The sequence below is a fragment of the Panthera pardus genome, unplaced genomic scaffold (assembly GCF_024362965.1).
Source record: "Panthera pardus isolate Hobbes unplaced genomic scaffold, ASM2436296v1 HiC_scaffold_26, whole genome shotgun sequence".
NCBI lineage: Eukaryota > Metazoa > Chordata > Mammalia > Carnivora > Felidae > Panthera > Panthera pardus.
The window spans coordinates 18,342,852-18,365,640 of NW_026526832.1; the positions used below are offsets into that span (position 1 = coordinate 18,342,852).

General features: G+C 46.9%; 1 protein-coding gene across 1 annotated transcript in view; it reads right to left on the reverse strand.

Annotated features, from left to right (window-relative positions):
- PLB1 (phospholipase B1) overlaps positions 1-22,789 on the reverse strand; it is a 143,067-nt gene that overhangs the window by 118,516 nt on the left and 1,762 nt on the right. The window contains 1 exon segment of the mRNA XM_053891038.1: positions 3,214-3,420. Coding sequence (XP_053747013.1) covers positions 3,214-3,268 — 55 coding nt within the window. The 5' untranslated portion in view covers positions 3,269-3,420.

Consider the following 22,789-nt stretch of genomic DNA (forward strand, 5'->3'; position numbering starts at 1 on the left):
GATCACAGTTCCTCCTCACAGATAACTTATAAATCACATGGGGGGAGGCACCCTTACAAGGGAGAACTCTGGCAGACACACCTTAATCAAATTACCAAACTTAACACAATCAATTAGGGTATTTACCAGCATCACATGTATCCCCCAATGCAATACCTTAAGGACAAAACATGATCTATTTTTCCTTTCTTCCCAGAGAGTTTAATCTGATTCCAGCAAAAAAAACAACAACAAAAAAAAAAAACAACCAATTTGGACAAATCCAAATTGAAGTGCATACATACAAAAAGCCAGCCTAAAGTTTTCATCAACACAAAAGAACAAACCAAGAGGCTAAAGAACTATTCTAGATTAAAGGAGATGGAAAAGGCAGGGTAAGTAAATACAATGTGTGGTCTACAGTAAATCTAATAAGCAATGACTGAAAAAAATGAATAAAATAATAAAGTCAATTCATCACAATAGCAAATTTAATGGAGTCAATCATATAATCTTCTCAATAAGTGCAGAAAAAAATATTAGATAAAATCCAATATCCACTCATGATTTTTTAAAAATCTCTTAGCAAATTAGTAACAAGATAGAACTGCTTAGTCTTATAAAGAGTATTCGCAGAAAAGCCTACAGCATACACCATACATACTGACAAAATGTTAAACACTTTCTTTTTGAACTTGGGAATAAGGATGCCTCCAAACATCACTTCCATGAAAAATTGTAGTGGAGCCAGCACAGGAAGAAAAGTAAAAGAAAGAAACAGTATATAGGTTGAAAAGAGAGCAACAAAACTGTCATTATTGGCAGGGTTGTGTATATAGAAAATCCAAAAGAATATGCAGATAAAAAACTTATTAAAATTTATAAGAACTTAATTGGGTTCACAATCAATATATAAAAATCAATTCCATATACAAATAAACATTTTCAAAGCAAACATTTAAAAATCCATTCAGCCAACAAAAGGTCATATGCCTAAGAATAAATTAAACAAAACATACACAAGCCCTCACCAGAGAAACTATAAAACTTCAAGAGGCATTAAAGAAGATCTAAATATATGCTCATGATTTGGAAGACTCAATATTGTAAAGATGTTTGTTGTCCCGAACTTGATCCATAGAATTCAGAGCAATTTTCATCAAAATCCTGACAGGTTTTTTGAGGGGTAGAAATTGACAGAAAGTAAACTGTATATGGAAGTTCAAAGTCAAGTCATTTTTAAAAAGAAAAAAAATAGAAAGACCTGTTTCCTCCAATAATAAAACTTACTATAAAGCTGCAGTATTGAGACAATGTGCTGTAGGCAAAGGGGCAGACAAATGGATAGATAAAGCTGAGTTCTGAAACTGATGCAAGCACATCTGAGCCCTTTCCATATGAACAAAAAGGGCTCTTCACAGCAGTGAGGAAACCATGGACTTCACCATAAATAGTGTGGAGACAACTAGGTATTTGCACAAAAAGAAGTGTGTAAAAGTCGGTTCCTCTCTTACACTAGTCACAAAAACCAATCCCAGATGAATTCAAGACCCAAATGAGAAAAGAAAATCTATGAAGTTTTAGAAGGAGATATGGGATAATATCATCAAGACCTCAAGGCAGGAGAGGAGTTCTTAAATAAGACCCAAAGAGCACAAACCATGAAGATTAAAAATGTTAGTAAAAGGTGAAGTATTTATATGATCTGAAGAGAAACCAGAGTATAAGATCGAAAACTTTAGAAATAAAGAGACAGAACACAAAACCGACAACAGCCAGACGACTGATAAAACTGAACTCTGACCAGCACACCAGCAGGAAACCCAACCACCACCCCAGCAGCCATCAGTCTAGAACAGTGAGGACCTGGTCCCCGATTGCAGCTTCCCTACTTTTTGTCCCTGCTTCCAACTCAGGACCAACCACAGAAAGCCACATATGTTCCCCGAATGAATCATGTCAGATGCCTCGCTTCTCATTAGCCCGCCTCCAACTTCCCCATGGCAACAGCTTCCAGTCAGAGCACACCTGAGTCCTTCCCCTTTTCACTGTCAAGCTTTCCCACACCCCCGCCTTCGCTGGCGTCTCCCCAAACAAAGTGAATGTTGCTGCCTTCCCTGCTTCAGCAACCTCTGAATTGCCTCCATTTGTTCTCGTTTGGGTCATCTTCATTTATTTCCCCCAAATCCAGAATTTTGCTCGTCTAAAGTCTCCATAAAGAGAGCAGAAAGACAAGGTTCAGAAAACATTAGCTGTACCTGTCACCCACAAAGAGCAAGTGCACAGCATGTATGAAAAACCCCTTAAATCATGGGAAAAAAGGAAAAACCTATACAAAAATGGGAACACACTTGAATAGACACTTCACAAAAGAGGAATTCATATGGATCAAACATGAAGGAAAAAGCTCCTCTGCCTCATTTAGCAATCAGGAAAATATGATCACCCTGGATATTAAGCATAGCAAGCATTATTATCCTCCCCTTGCCTCATACCCTGCACCCTTGAGCACCACGCTCCCCCCCCCCACCCCCCACCCCCCACACGCACCTCCATTAGACAGGGTAACAAACCTGTCCAAGGTAAGCAGCAAGACTGGTGCTTGGACACCAGCCAGACCTCTGGGGGCTAGAGGGAAAGTGCTTTCCCTCTCTGGGCCCAGGCCTCTCATATGGAGAGGCCAAAAAATCATCTTTAAGGCTTTCCAAACAAAGAAGAGCCAGAGGTCAGGAGAAGAGAGGCAAAGGGGATGTGGCAGAGGCACAATCTTCTCCTAATCATTAGTTCAGGATAAATCCAAAGCTCTGACTAGTAGCCCACTCATTTCTGAAACCTACCTTCCTCTTTCCTTTTAGCAAAAACAAAACAAAGCCCGTAAATAGTAGTACTACCATTTTAAGGATGAGAAAGAAAAAAAAATCAAGGTCCAGGGAGCTAGAACTTGCCCAAGGCCACACAGCACAGAAAACTAGAACCTGGGTCTTTGTGACTCCCTCTACCGACAGCTTTTTTCTGCACCACAGAACTGTTACCCATCAGCATTTTCACCTATCCCCAGACCCGCCTCTTGCCTCACAGCTGTGGGCACTTGAATCTCAGCATTCCAGCCTGCTTGGGTCTAACTTGTGCATTCTGTGCTCATGAAAAAGAGGTATTCCTCTCTCAAGCTCTAAGCAACAAGGGACATCAGCAGGCTGACCCATTAGTTGCCCTCTGAGCAAAAGGAAGACTTACCTTGCCCCAGAAGCAACAGCAGCCCCAGGAGGAAGATGCGTGGCTGCAGCCCCATGCCAGAATCGTCCAGGTGTCCCAGCCTTGGATGAATGGTTTGCACAGGTGGAGGCTGCCACACTTCCTCCTGCTTTTATTCTCCTCTGTTGTCTGATAGTACACCTGTCATAAATTTTACTGTGTTCACCTTTGAAAGGGTGCAGTGGCCAGCTGTAAATGATAAATATTAACATTTAGACAGAAGATTTCTCAAGGTAGATAGGTCAAAGATGGGTAGCATGTTCTAGACAAAGGCACCAAAAGACCAGGACCACATAGCCCCCTTTATATGACCTCCCAGAATCGTAGGCGTCCAAAAATCAGGCACTGACAGACTGGGAGGAGCTTAGGATTGGAAATACAGGGCTGGAATCTCAGATTAACCACACCTGTGAGATCTAGGGTGCGTCCCTTAATGTGGCCTTAGCTTTTCAGCTGTAAGCCATGGAAATAAAAGCCACAAACGGAGTGAAAGTACTTAGTAACAACTGTAAACCATAAAGCCCCCTCCAAATGTGACATCTCTTAGTGTCTGAGGAGTGCAGCTGAGTTCCCTAGTCTACAAGATCCAGAAAGGTTTGTTTCTGTCCCTCTCTTCCAAAGCCATGGGTGGCGGGGAGTGTTAGAGTGATGTGCACGCCACACATAGATTGTCTGCAAGTTGAATTGAGAGATACAAGCCAGAGAGGCGAGCCCTTGGAATGCATTTGACAGAATTAGCATTTTGCTTTGGGCGACTGACGTTGAAATGCTGGGCAGGGTCTAAACTGGGCAGACAGAGTCGGAATTTAAAGCCTCAGTGACAAATATCCTTGGGGGTGAAATTTAAATATTTTCCACAAATATCAAGTAACATTCGCCTTTGGGTAACATGGCCAAATATATGTAAATCATCCTTGCATTCTGGCCACAGTTATGGCAGCAAGGCCGAGAGCCAGACTTCTGAACTCCAGCTTGGGGACCTGGAGCTGGTTTCTATTGTTCAGCCTTGGTCTTCATCTGCTGACATCTTTTTCTGTATGTTTAAAATCACAGTTATAGGTTGGTTGTCTTGAGTATAAAGTGAAGTCTAAGTGGGCGGCCCTCTGTTCCTGGCTCTCTGTTATTAAGGTATTGTCTTCCTTTCTCATCTGCTCAATAAAATGTGACTTGTGGGTGACCACTGATTTAGCCATGCCAAAGCCTCAGCCTCAGAGCCGCATGTGATGTGATGAGGTCACATCAGGCGTGTATGGCCGCTGCTACAACAGGCCCAGCTGGCCATAGGCTGGTTCCAGAATCTGGCTGAGAGCAGCATGCACAGAGAAGGAAGAAGAAAATACACCCGAGGAGGGGTATGCAAGGGCCATTTGGGCATAGATGTTCCTGACCATTGGACGCTTATTATCTTCACTAACTGGCCACAAGCTCAACAAGAGACCCAAAGCTGCTGTCTCACTACTAAGGACAACAGGAGTCCCTCCTAGCTCCATGCCACCAGCAGCTTTGAGAAGCATCCCTGATGCTTGGACTGAATGAAAAGTCACAGGTTCCCACTCAACTTGGGCCCATTGGAGGTAGGATAGGACACGTCATGGGAAATGGACAGAAATAGCCTGGCTTTACAATCTGTGTATTTGCTTCCACCTCTTAATGCTTCTCTGCACGACCACCATGGCCCCACTGGGTTGGCACACACACCAACCTCCAACCTTTTTTACATTTAGAAGCGTTGAGAAATGAATTAAAAACATCTTTTAACCTTTATGAGAAATTTTAGTATAGGACAGACTGAATTCCCTCTGAGATATAAGAAATCTTGGAGTCCTGTCAACACATTAAGGAATCCTCATCAGTTATGAGGCAGTGGGGGAGTAATATCTCTTGGACACTCTTACCAGGCACCGTTGGCACTCTTCACATGCATTAGCTTAATTACCACTGATCATCTATTAGCAGCTATGAAAACTAGGGGGGCAGTACTTGTCAAAAGCCAGAGACAAGCTCCATCACTTTTTAATACAATTTTCTTCTCTGAGTTTTGCTGCTACAATGTCCTAAGATGACATATCCTAGAGGAGGGAAGATGCTCCATTTGAAATTTTAGCAACAATTAGCAGATGTTCCTTTTGGGAAAGGCACACGCCCATGGATTCAAATCTTCCAGCAAAGGCAGTCCAAGCCTCCCTCAGAAGACATCTCAGGGATTGGAAAAGCTGAGCGCTTGCTGTTGTCCGGAAATCCACAAGGGGGTGCTAGACCAAGCCTTGGCCGCAGGGCCCATGCGGATCAAAGCAGCACTGGCTGCGAAAGAATGTTTTTCAAACTGGGGTTACAACCCATGATTATCCCATGAATTTGATTTGGTGCATGATCAATCCATTTAAAAAAATTAAATAGAATATAAAATATCTGAGGACATTGCATACAGTAAGGGTAAGTAATGTTTTGGGAAACTTGTTTCAGTCACAGGCGGTGATGCAATATGTCTTTCTTAATATAGGTCATTAAAAAAGAAATTGAAAACCACTCCCTCAGCCATCAGTAGATCAGTTCCACAAACAAATCCCTAGGCTTCAAGAAAGAAAACAGGTTTGTTCTTCCCTCTGGTTAAAGATGCACCTACACCAAATTCCCTGTGCTAACAGCTAGAAACAATGCCTGTGATTGGCTCTGGGCCTTGGGAAGAAAGTACAAATCAAACTTATTAGCAGTTGTGAGAAGATAGTCAGGGAAATTGTCCTCTTTTTTCAAAAAGGAAAACCTTAGTCCCTGGCTCCTGGGGGTGAGCTCTGCCAGTGTGATGGAAATATGTGTCCACAGCCTGTCATCTGGGATGGGACAAGTTCCCATTGGTACCTATTTTAGGGAAGGCCCACAGCTTGAAGGGGAAGGTCCACACTAGAACTGTGGGAAGGAGTGGAACTGTCTCAGAATAAACTGCACCAGTGCCAATAATGCCCTGAGAATTGTCTTCCCCTGTGACTTTTCTAAAGTACCTACTTGTCCTCACCACGATGGCCTTCCATCACTCGCTCCTTCTGTGTGGAAATAGTCCTATGTCCCTGATGGGCCTCTTGAGGGAGAGGCTGGGCCTTTCTCTTCTTGACATTTGGCACCTGTAGAACCCCATTCTACCAGAGTACCTAGCTCAATGTCCTGTGCATAAGAGGCCCTCACCAAATCTTCGTTCATTGGTTGAGTATTCTTCAGAGGCAAAAAGACAACTGGTTTAACCAAGCCTGTCTTCTCCAAAACCCTTCCCAGTCACAGAAGTACAAGGAGGCTTAGGAATCTCCAATCGCAAATGTCATCCAGATTCCAACATTCCTACGTATACACAACACAAGACTTGTGTGTACACACACGCAAAACATTGTCCAGTACAAGTAACTGAACTTATTTAGCTTCCTTTGGACAGAAGCTTTGCTTATAATCAAATAAGAAGTTTAATTAAGGACTAAAAAGTAAGAGAGAAAATGGAGAAGGGACGAATGATGTATGTCTTAAACAAAATACCATTTTCAAATATCCCAGCCTTGTTAATAAAAAAAGAACAAGAGGGCAAATCCCAGTAGAATGTACACACCATGAGACCTGGCCTTCTTGTCCTTTGCTATATCCCAGAAGCTAGTACATTGCCTGTGGTAGCAGGCATTCTCTAGATGTTGGATGAATAAATAAATAAATGAAAAGCAGAATAAAAGGAAAGGCACTAAAACTACTGTAACTACTAAACCTACAGCTCAGTTTGGGGCGCCTGGGTGGCTTAGTTGGTTGAGTGTCTAACTTCGGCTCAGGTCATGATCTCACGGTTTGTGAGTTCGCGTCCTGCGTCAGGCTCTGTGCTGACAGTTCAGAGCCTTGAGCCTGCTTTGGATTCTGTGTCTCCCTCTGTCTCTGTGTCAGAAATAAATAAACATTAAAAAAAAATTTTTTTTAATACCAGCTCAACAAAATAGAATAGGTAAGATGAAAGGGGTAAAAATCATGTTTTAGGATAGAAAACAGGAAAAAGAGAGGCACGTGGCCCCAATACCATGAAGCATGATGGGAAAAAAACAACAAAAAAGCAACATGGAGGCTCACAGCTCATGGCTCTTCCCTGAGGTCATGCTGTTATTCTCCTACATAGTGGTCTCAATCCTGGCTGCAGACTGGAATCGCCTGGGAGATAAGAAAAATACCTGTCCCTGTGCTTCACCTACTGACATTCAGAATTAATTGGTCTATGGTAGGACTTGGTCATTTAAAAAAAATTTTTTTTAATGTTTGTTTATTTTTGAGAGAGAGAAAGAGACAGTGTGAGCCAGGGAGGGGCATAGAAAGAGGGAGACAAAGAATCTGAAGCAGGCTCCAGGCTCTGAGATGTCAGCACACAGCCCAATGTGGGGCTTGAGCCCATGAACTGTGGATCATGACCTGAGCCGAAGTTAGACGCTTAACTGACTGAGCCACCCAGGCACCCCAGGACTTGGTCATTTTTAAAGCTCACTGATGGATTCCGATGTGCAGAGCCAGGGCTGCCTGGTGCCCAGCACTGAGGGCTGAAGAAAGCTCCATCGCTGCTGCTGCAGATAAGCCAAAGGTCCACAGGGCATAGCCTGATGTCTGACAAACTCAGACTGACCTGGTGGCCTCTCTAGAGAGGAAACCCATAGGAAACCCATAGCAATGGGTTATGGGGGGACTGGGACTTATCTCTCAGCAGTCAGAGAATGGGGAAAGGGCCAGATTCTGGTGTCTGGAGAGGCCCAGTCACTGAGAACCAGGATATATGAGCTAAATTTGCAGATCAATCATATTACCCATTATCATGTACAACCATTTCCTCTTCTTCATGTCTTGGTTTCCTGATCGGTGAGTTTGACAACATAAAGTCCATTATCTGTTATGCACTGTGAAGAATGGGACCATGGGTGGGGAAAGGGTAAGACGAGCTGTCTACCTCAAGCATACAGGATACTCTCCCAGCCATTACTGCAGAAATGGTACCATCCCTGGCTGACTACCATTCACAGATGGTGAGTATGAGGTCCCCACAGCCTGAGCTCTGACATCTTCTAAATCACAGCCATACTGCCTATTGGTCCCTCTTTCTCCTCTCCCTTCCACCATCTCCAGACTCTTGGCCCCCCCACCAGTGCTTTCCCAACTTCATGCCTCTCAGCACACAAATGGTGGTGATATTTGCATGGCACACAGGATGAGCAGACAGGACAATTTGTGGCCTGAGATGATCAGCTGGGGTCTGGGACAGCCCCAAGCCCTGCTCCTGGTGGGCCTGAAGGCTAGGGGGATCAATGTCTTTGCCCATCTGTACCTCTTAGTGCACCTACCTCTGGGTGAAGACTTAAATAGCATTTGGTGAGCACCTATTAGGTATCAGGCATCTTGCTAATTGAACTCATAAATGTCATCTTTATTTAATACTAGCTATATTCCTCAGGGGGTTAAAAGTCTCAACTAAGTTCACTCAACTAGTAGTAAGCTGTAAAAAGGAGTTTCTGATCCAAGTCTTCTAGCTCCATATCTGTTAGTTTCTCTCTGCATGACTGAGAGATGCTCCTGGTAAAATGGCCTTAAATGCCCCTTCTGGAGAGAAGCCCAGGAAAGGCTCTTCAGTCTGCACTGGTGGAGGGCAACCTATGACTCATGCACCCAGTTTGGCAGGGGAGTCTGGCAGTGTGACCATTCCCTCCTGGGAGATGAGTCTGAGAAGATCATCTGGCCTGACTACCACCCAGCCAGGGCCCAGGGCACTCACTATTCTGTGGAGGAAAAGTGGCTTCTCTTGGTGGAAGCACCAGAGGGATTGTCCTCCTTGGTATCACCTCCAGAGGACCAGAGAACCAAAAAGGCATGCTCTGCCCCAACCCAGCTGGTGGATCCCAGCCCAGCTATGACCTCCTCTCCCCTCCTGGGGAGAATCCCATCCAGAGGCAGGGAAGCGACAGGGATGAATGAGGTCAGAACTGGTCATCAGGCACATGGACCTTAATAGCCACCTAGTCAGTCCCTGCCACTCCCATTGCAAGGAGGAAATTGAGGCAAAGAAAGAGGCAGGGCCAGTCTGTGACAAGGGGCCTGAGCTAGGTTTTGGATTCCCTGATTCAAGCCTGTGCTCTTTCCCACTCATCATGTAGAGCTGAATCACCCTGACCACTTGCAGCAATGGAATTTCTAGTTTGATTTTACAGGTAAGAGACTAAAAACCCAGAGAGGATTAGTAACTTGCCCAAGGTTGCTCAGCTACTAAGGATAGCTTGCCCTCTTCACCACAGCCCAGCAATGGCCAAGTTCAAGCCAAAGGGACTTGGCATAGACCTCACACCAGCAGATACCACATAAGGCTCAGGGTCTGCATCTCCATTCTGGGAATGAAGATTCCATGGAGACAGGCTGGCCAATGTGGCCAGTAGACATTGGCACACAGGAGAAGCTCTTCCCTGGATCTTTTAGAGCTGAGACCCCACATGGTAGGCCTGGTGGAGCACTCTACCAACCAGCAGGATCCCAGGGAACTTCTGCTATGTGGCTAATTTTTCCATTAGTCAATTCCCTTTGAGCCCTGTCCATGAGAAATGTGATCTGTTCTTTAAATCCAAAGGGAGCAACCAAAGTCCCCCAGACTTTTCTGGAAATCTCACATGTTTCAGACCATGCTAGGAAGCTCCTGGCTCCTACCATCCCAACCATCATGTGCCAACCCCGACATGCCTCCCTGACCTGTGTTCAGAACAGACCGCCTGCTTTGGAAGGCTTCTCCTGGACTAGGAGTCCAGAGAAGTAAGACAGCCTCTCTACCACCTGCCATGGTAGCTTACCAGCTAGGGACATCCCTCCATCCATACTGCCACTATGGAATGGGGCCTCTGGGCCTTTGGCTGTGGGCAGAGGATTGCTGTGACATGGCATCACCTGCTTGCTACCAGGCTAGGCTATCAGCCCCCACACCCACACTGCACATGGTGTTAATAGCTTTGATAATGATGATGATGCACAGGTGTGCTTACTTGCCAGCTCCCTGGGCAGGCCCACTGTTTGCCTTTGATGGCACCATCTAGGGAGAGGACTATGGGAGGGGAGAGGGTAAGACTGGCCTTCTGTCCCACAGCCCTCAGGCAGGTGATCCAACTGGGCTGGGCTGGGGAGGCGGGGGCACCGTGGAATCTGTGCTGAGCTCTGGCCTTCAGGATAGTTAGGCTGGTTCAGTAGACACCTCGGGTTGTTTCCCAACTGCTCCATCCTGAGGGAATGCCTGTGCCTCTGCCTCTGGGCATTGCTGAAGCAAGCCAGCCTATTGTTCCTTTCTTGTGGGTTCAGGAAGGGCCTTGTTCGTAACTGGAGGGTTAGCACTCAAAAGAGAAAACATGAGGAAAAAGAATTTTCAAATTCCATATTTTCTCCATTCTAACCCACACACATTTTCATACTATAACATTCCTGAAAAGAGACTCTATCTTATAATCCACAAAAATGTTTAGAAACTTGTCCCAGATCACACAGAGAGCAGGTGGTGAAGCCAAGTATAAATTTTTAATACTGTTTTTTTTCTGCTCCAAAAGCCAGTTCTCTTAACCTGAGATACTTCTTTATTTTTGTTTCTTTCATTTTGTTCCTCCATCAACCTTGGGAGGCCTTCTAGGGGCATGTGTGACCAGGAACATGCAGGGATATGGGCCTTGATCTCAGGCTTTTCAGAGGGCAGCTGGGATCTTGGCATGGTCTCTGTGGGAATCCCGGATGTCTCCTTCCACTCCCACTCATTTCTTCTTTGCTTCTGGGAGCCACCTCGAGCCAAGTTTCCAATTCTTCCCCTCTGTTGACATTGAGATCCATGTTTTGTGAACCAGAATGAGGCTCCAAATTTTTGAAATTTAACATCTCTTCTGGCACCAATCCCCAGAGCCTGGCCACCCCAATCCTCCACCCACCCCAGCCCTGAAGCGAACTTTCAAAACACCTTGCACTCATCTCCACCCCCACTTCAGTAGGTGTGGTGTCTGCTCCCACCACTTTATCAGAAATGTTCTATAGTCAACAATTTGTTCAATCCAATGGATAGTGAGGTCCTCAGATTTCATCTTACTTGACATCTTAGTGACATTTGACAGCTGACCTCTACCCCTATTCTCAGATAACTGCCCTTGGTCTCCATGTGTCTAGTTTCCAGGTTTCTTCTTCCCAGCTATACCTTCTCAGTCTCCACCCCCAGCCCCTCCTCTGCTGCTGGAGCTCCTCAGATCTCTGGCATGGACCCTCCTGTCTCTGTCTCTCAAGGTGATCTCACATACCTACACCCCCATGGCTTCATTTAAAATCGATGCACTGATTCCTACACTTCAATTTCCAGCCAGCCCTCTGTTCTAACCTTCAAACCCTGTAAACTCGTTCAATGACTCAACGTCTCCACTTTGATGCTTCATAGGCATCTCAAACTCAAAGAGTTGAGAACTGAATGTACGATCCTCCTTCACCCATCTGCACCTCTAAAGGAAAGGGCTATAGTGGTTGTAGACAGACCCAAGAATAATCCGTGAAAACTCTTTCTCCTTAGCCTCAACAGAGCATCAATTGCTGAGTCCCATTAATTTTATATCCCAAATCACCTCGTGAACCCATTTACCATTCTCCATCTTCACTGCCCCAACCTGGACCCAGGCCGCCATCTCTGCTCCCAGAGTGGCTACAAGAGCTGTTCCTAAGTCTACTCTTTATTTGCCACCCCCCCAGAAGCCTGATAATCTTTTCAAAGTGTGAGCCCATTGTCACACCCTTGCATAAACCCTCAATAGCATCCCACAGCCCTTTGGACAAAGTCCAACCATCTTGGTATGGTTTAGAAGGCCCTGATTTCCTTCTCCTCTTTAGCCTCATGCCCCACTCCCCCCTTCTTCCCTGACCCCATGCCCACTGGGCTCCTTCCACTTCCCTGAACATGTTATTCTTTCTGCCACCTCAGAGCCTTAACACAGGCTGTTCTCTCTGCTTGGAACTCAGGCCAGGCCAACCTCCTTCCCATTTCTTGACCTCACTGACTCTCCTTCCAGGCTCAGTGTAAATATTTCTTCCCAAAACACTTTCTCAAACCCAGCCAATGTAAGACCCTGTCTCATGCTCCCCTGGCCTCCCGTGCTTGTCCTCCAATACTCTGAACAAGCAATTACAAGTGTGCTAAGTCTATCCTGTCTGTCCAACCATGAGCTCTAAGATGGTAAGAACCAAATGGTTCCCTGCTGTGTCCCCAGCATTTAGCACAGGGCCTGACACCAGCAGGTGCTCATCAATTGCTGCATGGATGACAATGTCCAGCCTTGCTCCAGTCACTCCTCCAGGGCCCCCAGTGAACAGAATCAAGTCCTACCTCATAGTAGGTGAACCACTCCTGCCCTCTCTGAAGCTCTGCTACACCACTTACTTCTTCTTGTCTGGTATCCCCAAACTGGCCAGATGGAGCTGTCTCTTTTGCTGGAGAGGGTATCACCCACGCTTCATTCTCTTTGTAACCTGCATGGTCCTTAACATAATGGCTTTGGACACAGTAGGAAACTATCTCAAGAACTGCACTCTTGGGACCAAGAACAACACATTGCTGTAAAGGAAGGGGGCCCTGCTTAACCTCTGCTTGGCCCAGATATCCTCCTATGCACCTTAAGAGTTAAGAAATCTCTTAAAATAGTCCTCCTAAAACAAACAAACAAACAAACATCAAGTCTTATAAATTATGGATAGCAAACCAATCAAGGACTGCCAAATGTACTTGAAGGTCGATTAAAACCTCCCGTTTCCAAAAATCGCCCCCTCCCCCCACTAACACACACTAGCAAACTGCGTACTTGCCAGTCAGTGACTGTCAGTATTTCCTTTTTTTTTTTTTCCTCTCTAAAACTTACTCTCCTTTCTGATACCTTTGAACCCCTGCTGAAATGTAAGTGATTACAGATGGTCCCCTTGTGGCTGTGAGTTTATAAATAAACAGCCTTGGCTAATTTTATCTCTGGTCCTGTTTGAATTTTGGCTGTGATCTTGGTGCTGCGGCTCAGATATAGGCTGACCTGCTTGTTGCTGGGGCCCTTGGCCCTTGGCCAGGTGTGGTGCTCACCGAGGCCTCTGTAACCTCACTGCCCATGGACCCTGAGGTCTGCGCTGGACCTCAAGTCTGCTCTGTTGCCAGTGAGCCCCTTGATTGTTTCATTCATTTGTCAAATCCTGGGTATTTATGTTTGGTTAATGTTCCCTTTGAGGGTTGTGTCCTTGGTGACTTGCTTCTGCCTGTCCCTTTGTTTTGTCCTATGTCCTTAAGTGTTGCTTCGTCAGGAGGAGGAGAATCACAGAGTGGAACACGGGCACCGTTCCTATAAGCTGGCTGTTGAAGCCGGCCTCACAGACTGGAGACCTGACTGTTCTCCCCAGGCCATCAGTCTCTGAGGACAAACTATGCTGTAGGTCACCAATAAAACTGGATGAGGGTGTCCTCTCATCCTGGCCATTTGTCCTGAGAGCTTGGCTTTGACTCAGAGAGGGCATTCTCCCTCTCCAGAAATGATGTCTTACCAGCTCTCTGGTCCATTAGGTTAGGGGCCCAAGACACAGGTTGTATGAACAGTTTCTACTGACTGTAACTTTCACCTGACAGTCACCGAGAATTTTCTCTATCTAACCCGTGTCCCTCTCTGGGAAAAACTGCTTCCTACAGGCACCCCCATTCCTGCTATAACCCCTATGCTTCTCCCAATGGCAGAACTCCACCAAAGATGATTTGGTCCTGCAGTGGACACTTGGAGGAACACTTAATTTAAGTAGAACTGCTCATTTGAGAGGTGCCTTAGAACAAAAGCAGAATAAAATTCCTCAGGCCCAATGAGCACCCTTTTGTGATTGGCACCCTGATGTTTCTAAACAGAATACTAAAATGCCGGTTCTGTAAAGAATTTTTTCTTTCAAGTCTAAATAAGGAATTTGATGACCAAGTAGAAAGCTTTCTGGGATAAAACTGCCTCCCTCATTAAACCCCCACCTTCTAGCACCTCCTACTCTTTAACATACCCTCCCCTCCACTTCCACATGGTTCTGACCTCAATCCCCTCCACTTCGTCCATCCTCTTGCCTGGATCCCTTGCCATTTCTTAACAAGCCCCCCGACACTCCAAAACATTAGTTTCCTTTAAAAATCTCATCCTAATTGAGAATCACAAATGCCTTTAACCATAGAGTTTAAACCCTGGTCTCAGCAGAACTAAGAGCTATTGTCTGAAATGTCCCCAAATCCTGATTAAGAGAGACACCTCTTTACTGAAGAATTCAGAATCTGCCAGGGACCTTATAATCCAGGACTTCCAAATCTCTGCCAATGAATTGACATGTTGGTACGGAGATCAAATGCTAAATTATCAATGAGAAAAGCTGAATAGACTGATCCAGGGTCAAACTTGAGGGATCCCACAGGCACATGAAACCAGCAAGCCTCAGGGGGGCCCAGAAAATAGGTCGGAGTTTACTAAAGGCAACTTCTGGGACCTTCCCTGTAAAAATAGATCTGAAATCAAGAGCAGGAGAAGACAAGCCAGAGTCAGGGAGAAAATATTTACAAAAGACATGTTTGGTGTGGGACCATTATCCAAAATATATAAAGAACTCGTAAAACTCAGCAGTAGGAAAATGAACAACCTGATCAAAAAATGGGCAAAAGATCTGAGCAGATACCTCACCAAAGAAAATACGTGGATGGCAAATAAGCATATGAAAAGATGCTCACCCTCATGTTATTAAGGAAACGAAAACTAAAACTACACACGTATCAGAACGGCCAAGATCCAGGACACTGACGACACCAAATGCTGGTGACGATGTAGAACAGCAGCAGGTCTCCTACGTTGCCGGTGGAAATGCAAAATGGCGCAGCCACTTGAAAGACAGTTTCTTGCAAAACTAAACATATTCTTACCAGACATACCTACAATCACACCCCTTGGTATTTACCCAAAAGAGTTGAAAACTTAAGTCCACACAAAAACCTGTACATGGTTGTTTATAGCAGCTTTATTCATAACTGCTAAAACTTGGAAGCAATCAAGATGTCCTTCAGTAGGTGGATGGAGAAATAAATTGTGGTCCATCCAGACACTGGAATATCATACAGCGCTAAAAACAAAGAAGCTCGCGAGCCAGGAAAAGACATAGAGGAAACTCAAATGTGCATCACGAAGTGAAAGATGCCGATCTGAAAAGGCTGTGAGCTGTATGATTACAACTGCATGACATTCTGGAAAAGGCAAAACTATGGATACAGTAAAAAGATCAGTGGTTGCCAGGGGGGAGGGGGAAGGGAGGGATGAATAGGCAGAACACAGAGGGTTTTTAGGGCAGTGCTACTATAATGGTGGATACATGTCATTATCCATCTGTCAAAACCCCAGAATGTACACCAAGAGTGAGTCCTAATGAAAATTGTGGACTCGGGGTGATCGTGATGTGTCTGTGCAGGCTCTTGGACTGGAACAGATGTATCACTCTGGTGGGGGATGTTGATGGTAAGGAAGCCTTGTGTGAGGGTGGGGTAGGGGGGAAGGGAAACTGTTTTCCTCTCAGTTTTGCTGTGAACCTAAACCTGCTCTACAAAATAAAGTCTATTTAAAAAATTAAATAACATAAAAATTATTGGGTCGCAATTTGGTCTTCTAAGCAGAGAAAAAATGAATCGAAAGGAGATTTTAGAGACAGGAAATGACCTTTCAACAAGGTTCAGGAGTCCCTTTCAGAGCCACGTCCTCTCATCTTATTCTGTAAATAGATTAAACCTGAAATCAGAGACCTGGTTTGCAAACAAAAGCAGACTGGGCGATAGCCCCACTGTCTAAATTAAAACACACAGCTGAATATTTTAAAAGGGGGAAGGAAATGGGAAAAAATAGATACAAACACGGAGGGAGGGAGGGAGGCAAACCACAAGAGACTATTAAATACAGAGAACAAACTAAGAGTGGATGGAGGGGGAGAGGGAAAATGGGTGATGGGCACTGAGGAGGGCACTCGTTGGGATGAGCAGTGGTTGTCGTACATAAGCCACTTTGACAAATTATATTCATAAAAAATAATAATAAATTAAATTAAAAAATAAGTAAAAGGACTTTGGAATAGAAACAACATAAAACGTAATTTTAAAAATGCGTGACTTTGCAGATAAAACAATTAGGTGCTCCTAATTCTAATTAACCCCCCCTGTTGATCAAGATGCCTGTAAATACTGTAAACAGCAGGGACACTGGAAAAAAGAAAAAAGACTGAGCTTATCTACCCTGTCTTGTTAGAGGAAATGCCCTTCCTCCGATCTAATTCAGTTGCCTAGAGGCAGGCATGTTCCCAGGTGACAGCTTCCTGCCCTAAATTCCTCAAGGCTTGGCTCAAACCTGGAAAAGGTCTGGAGGCAGACGTGGAAACTGCAGCCTCCCGTTGGAATCACCCTGGGCCAACTGTTGCTGAAATTACGAAATTACACAGGAGCGCCTGCTCTGAGGCTGAACCTCAGAGGCCCGGCCAGCCCTCTGCCTGCTGGCATCTGGGCTCAAGGCACTCTGGGCTGGGACGATGCCCCCGGACCTCCCCAGCGGCCCTGCACGGCCCTGGCGTACCGGGCTGCTTTGCACCTGAGTTTCCAGGCACCCTCTCAGACCGACCTCAGTTGAGCACTAGTTGGCTGAAGGTTAGCATGGAAATAGGGGGGTCAAAAGGGACATTAGAATTGAAAGACAACAAGGAGTGCCTGGGTGGCTCAGTTGATTAAGTGTCTGACTTCGGCTCAGGTCATGATCTCATGGTTTGTGAGTTTGAGCCCCATGTTGGGCTCTGTGCTGACAACTCAGACCCTGGAGCCTGCCTTGGATTCTGTGTCTCCTCCTCTCTCTGCTTCTCCCCCACTTGTGCTCTGTCTCTGTCTCTCAAAAATAAATAAATGTAAAAAAACATTTTTTTTTTTTAAAGAATTGAAAGAGAACGTGAGGAGCTACTACTCAAAACACAGGCTAGCAACAGTGGAGTCACCTGGGAGCTTGTTAGAAAGGTGGAATTGCAGGCTGGCCCAGACAGCCTGGATCAGTTTTGTGTGCACACTGCAGTTGAGAACAATGGTTCTCAACCATTGCTCCCTATCGGAATGTCCCGGGGCTCTTTATAAAAAAAATGACAGATGGGGGAGGGTGTGTGTGGGTGGCTCAGTTGGTTAAGCCTCTGACTCTCGATTCCGGCTCAGGTCATGAACCCATGATTCGTGGGTCAAGTGATTCGTGGGTCAAGTCGGGCCCATGCTGACAGTTCAGAGCCTGCCCGGGATTCTTTCTCTCTCTCTGCCCTTCCCCCTCGCAGGCACGCCCCCACAAATGTACCCCACCCCCCTCCTGAAATAATAAATAAACAGGTGGAAGAGCCCTGTCCCAGACCGATGGAATCAGAAGAACTAGGAGTGGGGCCCAGGCACTGTTTTCACTGTTGTCTATCTTTTGTTTGTCTTATTGAGGAGGTGATTCAGCTGAGCAACCAGGGTTGAGAACTACTGGCTTCTCACCCCTTTTGTTTTCGACGAGGGGAAACAGAAAGGAGGGAGGAGGTGGGTTCGCTCAGAGACATGACTGTGGTCAAACCCAGGGATCCTGACAGCTAATGCGAGCTGTCCTCACTGCCTCGATTGTCCCTAGGCCCTCTTGAGTACTGACACCTGCCAGGTAGATCCTGCAGCATTCCGGTCTTTTCAACAATGTGTCCCTTGTGAAAGTACTGGAAATTTAAAATCGTCCATCAGTAAGGGCACGGCTGAAAAAGGTGTGGTACGGCCACACTACCGAATACGACAGAGTAATGGAAAGGATGGGGTGACCCACACCTACCAACCGAGCTTTTCTTTTTTTTTTTCAACGTTTTTATTTATTTTTGGGACAGAGAGAGACAGAGCATGAACGGGGGAGGGTCAGAGAGAGAGGGAGACACAGGATCGGAAACAGGCTCCAGGCTCCGAGCCATCAGCCCAGAGCCTGACGTGGGGCTCGAACTCACGGACCGCGAGATTGTGACCTGGCTGAAGTCGGACGCTTAACCGACTGCGCCACCCAGGCGCCCCTCAACCGAGCTTTTCAAGGTATAATGTTGAGTGAAGAAAGTGAGGAGCCCAAAGTTATGTACAGTGAGAGATCTTTCTTCTAAAAAGAATAAACAAAAATAACCAACAAAATACGATATGGGTTTCCTATGGGAAACCATATACGCACATGTAGGTGAGTGTGGATATGTATTAAATATAGAGGAAAAGGCCTATAAGGATATTTTAAAAGTCATACCAAGTTATATCAGTACTACATGAGGCTTGGTGGTCCAAGGGGTCATTATCTTTATCATTACAGTTTTATTTATCTTTTTAAAAATTTTATTTTATTTGTATTGATTAAAAAAATTTTTTTTATGTTTATTATATATAGAGAGAGACAGAGCATGAGCAGGGGAAGGGCAGAGAGAGAGGGAGACACAGAATCCAAAGCAGGCTCCAGGCTCTGAGCTGTCGGCACAGAGCCAGACGCGGGGCTCGAACTCATGGACTGTGAGATCATGACCTGAGCTGAAGTCGGACGCTTAGCTGACTGAGCCATCCAGGCGCCCTGAGAGTGTTTCTTTCTTACTAGTCAATTAACGGACTATATCTCCTCTAAAAGAGTGAATATTTTGCGCCTGAAGGACTTTCCCTACCTGAGACAGGTCTGATGCTCCAAAGCACGCCAGTGGCCAGCAGTTCTGGATTTTCTGGAAACGTGCGTGGCCATTCCATTTTGCCTGAGGAACATCTACAGCTAACACACTGTCCACATCCCAGGACGGGTCCCTGCGAAGCCCCCAGCTCAGCCTCGCCCTGGTCATCTGGATCTCAGGGGCATCTCCATGGCGGAGGCTGAGGCACTCCCCTCTGGAATGCCGTCACCCACACTGGTGAGGAATGAGGCTTGGGGACCATCAAGGGCCCACAAAGGCCAGTGGTTCATCCCACCATGTTCCTGATGATCTGTGATGAGACTATAACCCACACATTTCTCTCAATCTTTTATTTATTTATTTATTTATTTATTTATTTATTTTTATTTATATGTTTATTTTTGAGAGAGAGAGAAAGTGAGAGAGAGAGAGAGAAAGAAAGCACATAAACAGGGAAGGGGCAGAGAGAGAGGGAGACACAGAGTCTGAAGCAGGCTCCAGACTCTGAGCTGTTAGCACAGAGCCCGAGGGGCGGGTGGTGGTGAGGGGGTAAGGCGGGAGGGGGGGGGGGGGCGCTGGAACTCACCGAGAGATCATGACCTGAGCCGAAGTCGCATGCTCAACCGATTGAGCCACCCAAGTGCCCCATTTATTGATCTTGTTCTAAGTTTATGTATTTATTTGGAGAGAAAGAGAGAGTGTGCGAGTGAGTGGGAGGAGGAGTAGAGAGAGAGAAAGAGCTTGTGCCTCTTGCTCTGGACTCTACTTTCCTTACCTCCTGCCTCAACGTTTTTATACATCCCTGCCTGTTATGACGTTCCTGGAATAGGAGGATACCTGGGACTCTTCCATATGTCTTGACATTTGGGCAGAGCCCCCAATAGCCAAGAATAACTGAGCAGGTGCCAAACATGCCACTTCCTAACTTGGGGACCACCTCTGCCGTTTGAGAAAGAGTCTGAAATCAATCGTGCCACTATCAGCCCGTGCCCCACCTCCAGGCCCTCCGGAGATTGACGGTCACATCGCCAGGCTTTCCCGGAAGGGCAGTCATCTCTGGGTTGTGCATCACCCCCACTTCCCATCCCGGGGGTAGGGGGCCTCAAAGAATTTGACAGGTGTCTCCTGGATTTGAGGAGCACAAGAAGTGGTATGTAACCCCTGAAAAGCCTCAGTGTGAGCGAGGTGCCTGGGAGAGGTGTGTTTCCAGGATGTTGGAAAACCTCACTTCTCCCAGTGTCTCCTTGATTCTGCCTATCGCACACTTCTGACACCCGGTGTGGGGCAGGGGCGTTCCCACACCAAGCAGAGGAACAGCCAGAGGGAAGAGGGTGCGGAACTTCCATGCCCTCTGGGCACACCACTTTCCCCAAATTGCCATGTTCTCACCAACCTGGAAGCTCTCCAGACCCCCATCCTTTTGCATTTTTACGGAGGCTTCAGGATACAGACACGATTGATTAAGTCATTGGTCGTTGGTAACTGAACTCAGTTTCCAGCCCTTCTCCGGTCCCGAGAGGTGGGGCGGGCCGGCGGGAAGTGAAAGTGCCAACCCTCTGATCACGTGATCGGTTTCCCATGGCAACCAGCCCCCAGCCTAAGGGGACCTAGGGGCTCTCCAAAACTCACCTCGTTAACATAACAAAAGATAACCCTTAATCCCTCACCACACTTAGGGAATTCCAAGGGCTTTAGGAGCCCTGTGCCAGGAAGGGAGATGAAGACTAAATCTGTGTTTCTTATAAATCACAATATCGCGCAGGCTTTGGACCCCACGGAAGAGGACCACGAAGGGATGAGGTGAGGACTGGTGGCGCCACAGAGATCCTGCGTGACCGGCCAGGAGACCTGGCCCAATGTCAGGAAACCACATATAAAAGAGCCTCAGTGACAAGAGACGCTCTAAAGTGACCACAGACTCCCCCACAAGGGGACCTGGCTCTGCAGTCAGCCGGACCTTCGGGCTTCGGGCTAATGCCACACACGGCTGTGAAACGTCAGGCAGGCCCTTCCCTGCCCTCAGCCCTTCCCCGCTCTGACCTCCACCCAGGAGCAGGCTCGCCGTCCTAGGCACGCAGGGGATGGACGCGGGAGAACTAGCTTGTTTTCCTCTGCACCTGCAACTTCCCCTGCCTGACTCTGTGAGGGAGACACTTTGGAGGAAAAGGAGCTTGGAGTTCTGAGATCCCACTGGCAAGGTATTTATCACAAGACAATGGCCAGAACGGTGAGCGGTGCTTGCCTGAGTTTCCCTGCAGGGAAAAATGGATCCAGAGAAATGTTTGCGGGGGCTCACAAGAGAAAATGAAGGTACTTTCCCCTGATGTCATGTGTCCCTGCTCGCTCGCTCAGCAAAGCGTTCTCCCTGGGTTTTCACCTGCTAACTTGGGTTAGCAGCCTGCGCTTCAGCGAACATGAACACGAACTGAGCTTCCTCCAGGTGTCAAACCTGGGCCTTATCTTTATCTCTTGTGGTTCCATGCCGCAGCCCAGCTTGAGTGATCTGAACATTTTTCCCTGTCACATTTGAAGAGTTTAAAATCGGGTGTCACAAAAGCGCCGGACCGGCCCCGCAAACCTTCCAGGTACCAGACCCCACGCAGTGTGCCGCCTAGGAACCCGTCCAGCCCAAGGGCCTCTGCACCAACAGCACCTGGAGACCTTTCCCCTCCCTGCCCTGGCCATGCTGAGCCTCTCTCCTGTAGCCCCTCTCAGCCTCTTCTGCCAGTAAGTCCCCACCCGCTGAAAGGCCCCAAGGCTCCCTGTAATTGTCCTAGTAGGCGGGTGTCTTGAAGGAAGATGTGACTGAGTCTCCAATGTGTGACACGATTTAGAGAGAACTAAGGGCCACCCACCTTGTAATAAGGGCTCCACGCAGACTTTCCCTCTTCCTTTCTCATACTGGTAGGAAATATTTTTTTTCCCTTAATTCAAGGCCAAGTCCCTAGGCCATCATCTTCTTCCCCTGTAACCAGAACCTCCCTGGAGCCTTGTGCTCCGGGCCTTCACTCTGCCTCCACTGCCCTGGATGCTGGGTCCAGGGGCTCACACCTTGCCTATCACAGGGACAACACGCATCCGCCCTGCATAGCATGGTGACCGGAACCCAGGAGTGTTATCCCCGAGTAAGCCCCAAGGGTCAGCACATATTTCCTGAGCTACATCTACATGCCAGGTGAGGCCCCTGACCTCAAGAAGCTTATATTCTAGGCAGGCAGGGGGCATTGGTTTCACAAATGAATGTGAAATGACAGTATGGAGACAGGTGACGAGATGCCCTCTCCCAGGCTTGTTTCAAGGCTCTGTGGTTGGCAGGATCTCGGGGGAAATCCAGGAAGGGAAAGGCCGGGTGGCCACAGTGCAGAGTGAAGGCAGATGTAGGTGGGAGAGGTAGGCCTTGGTAGCATCTGGGCCTTTGTCCTAAGAGAAACCAGAAGCCAATAAAGTGTTTTAAGGGATTGGGAGGAGGGGAGGTGTGTGAAAGGATCTACTTACTGTTTTAAAAAGGTGACTGATGCTCTTTGGAGAATGGATGGCAGGGAGAAAAGGGAGGGAGCTGGGAGCCCAGTCCCTCTGAGCGGGAGGTGGAGGGGACTTGAAGCAGGCTGGCAGTGGTGGGAGGTGCAGAGATGTGGGTAAAGAGGTGCTCAGGGTAAAACTGATGGCTTGTGTGTAAGAAGGGAGGAGAGGCGGTGCTGGGTTTCCAGCCTGGGCCCTTCCCCGGGCCTGGACGGCAGATGATGTGCTGAGCAGGGATCACTGGGCAGGGACAGGGTTTGGGGAAGAGCGCTGAGGGAAGTCACAAATTCAGGTCTGGATGTACTGAGCGTGA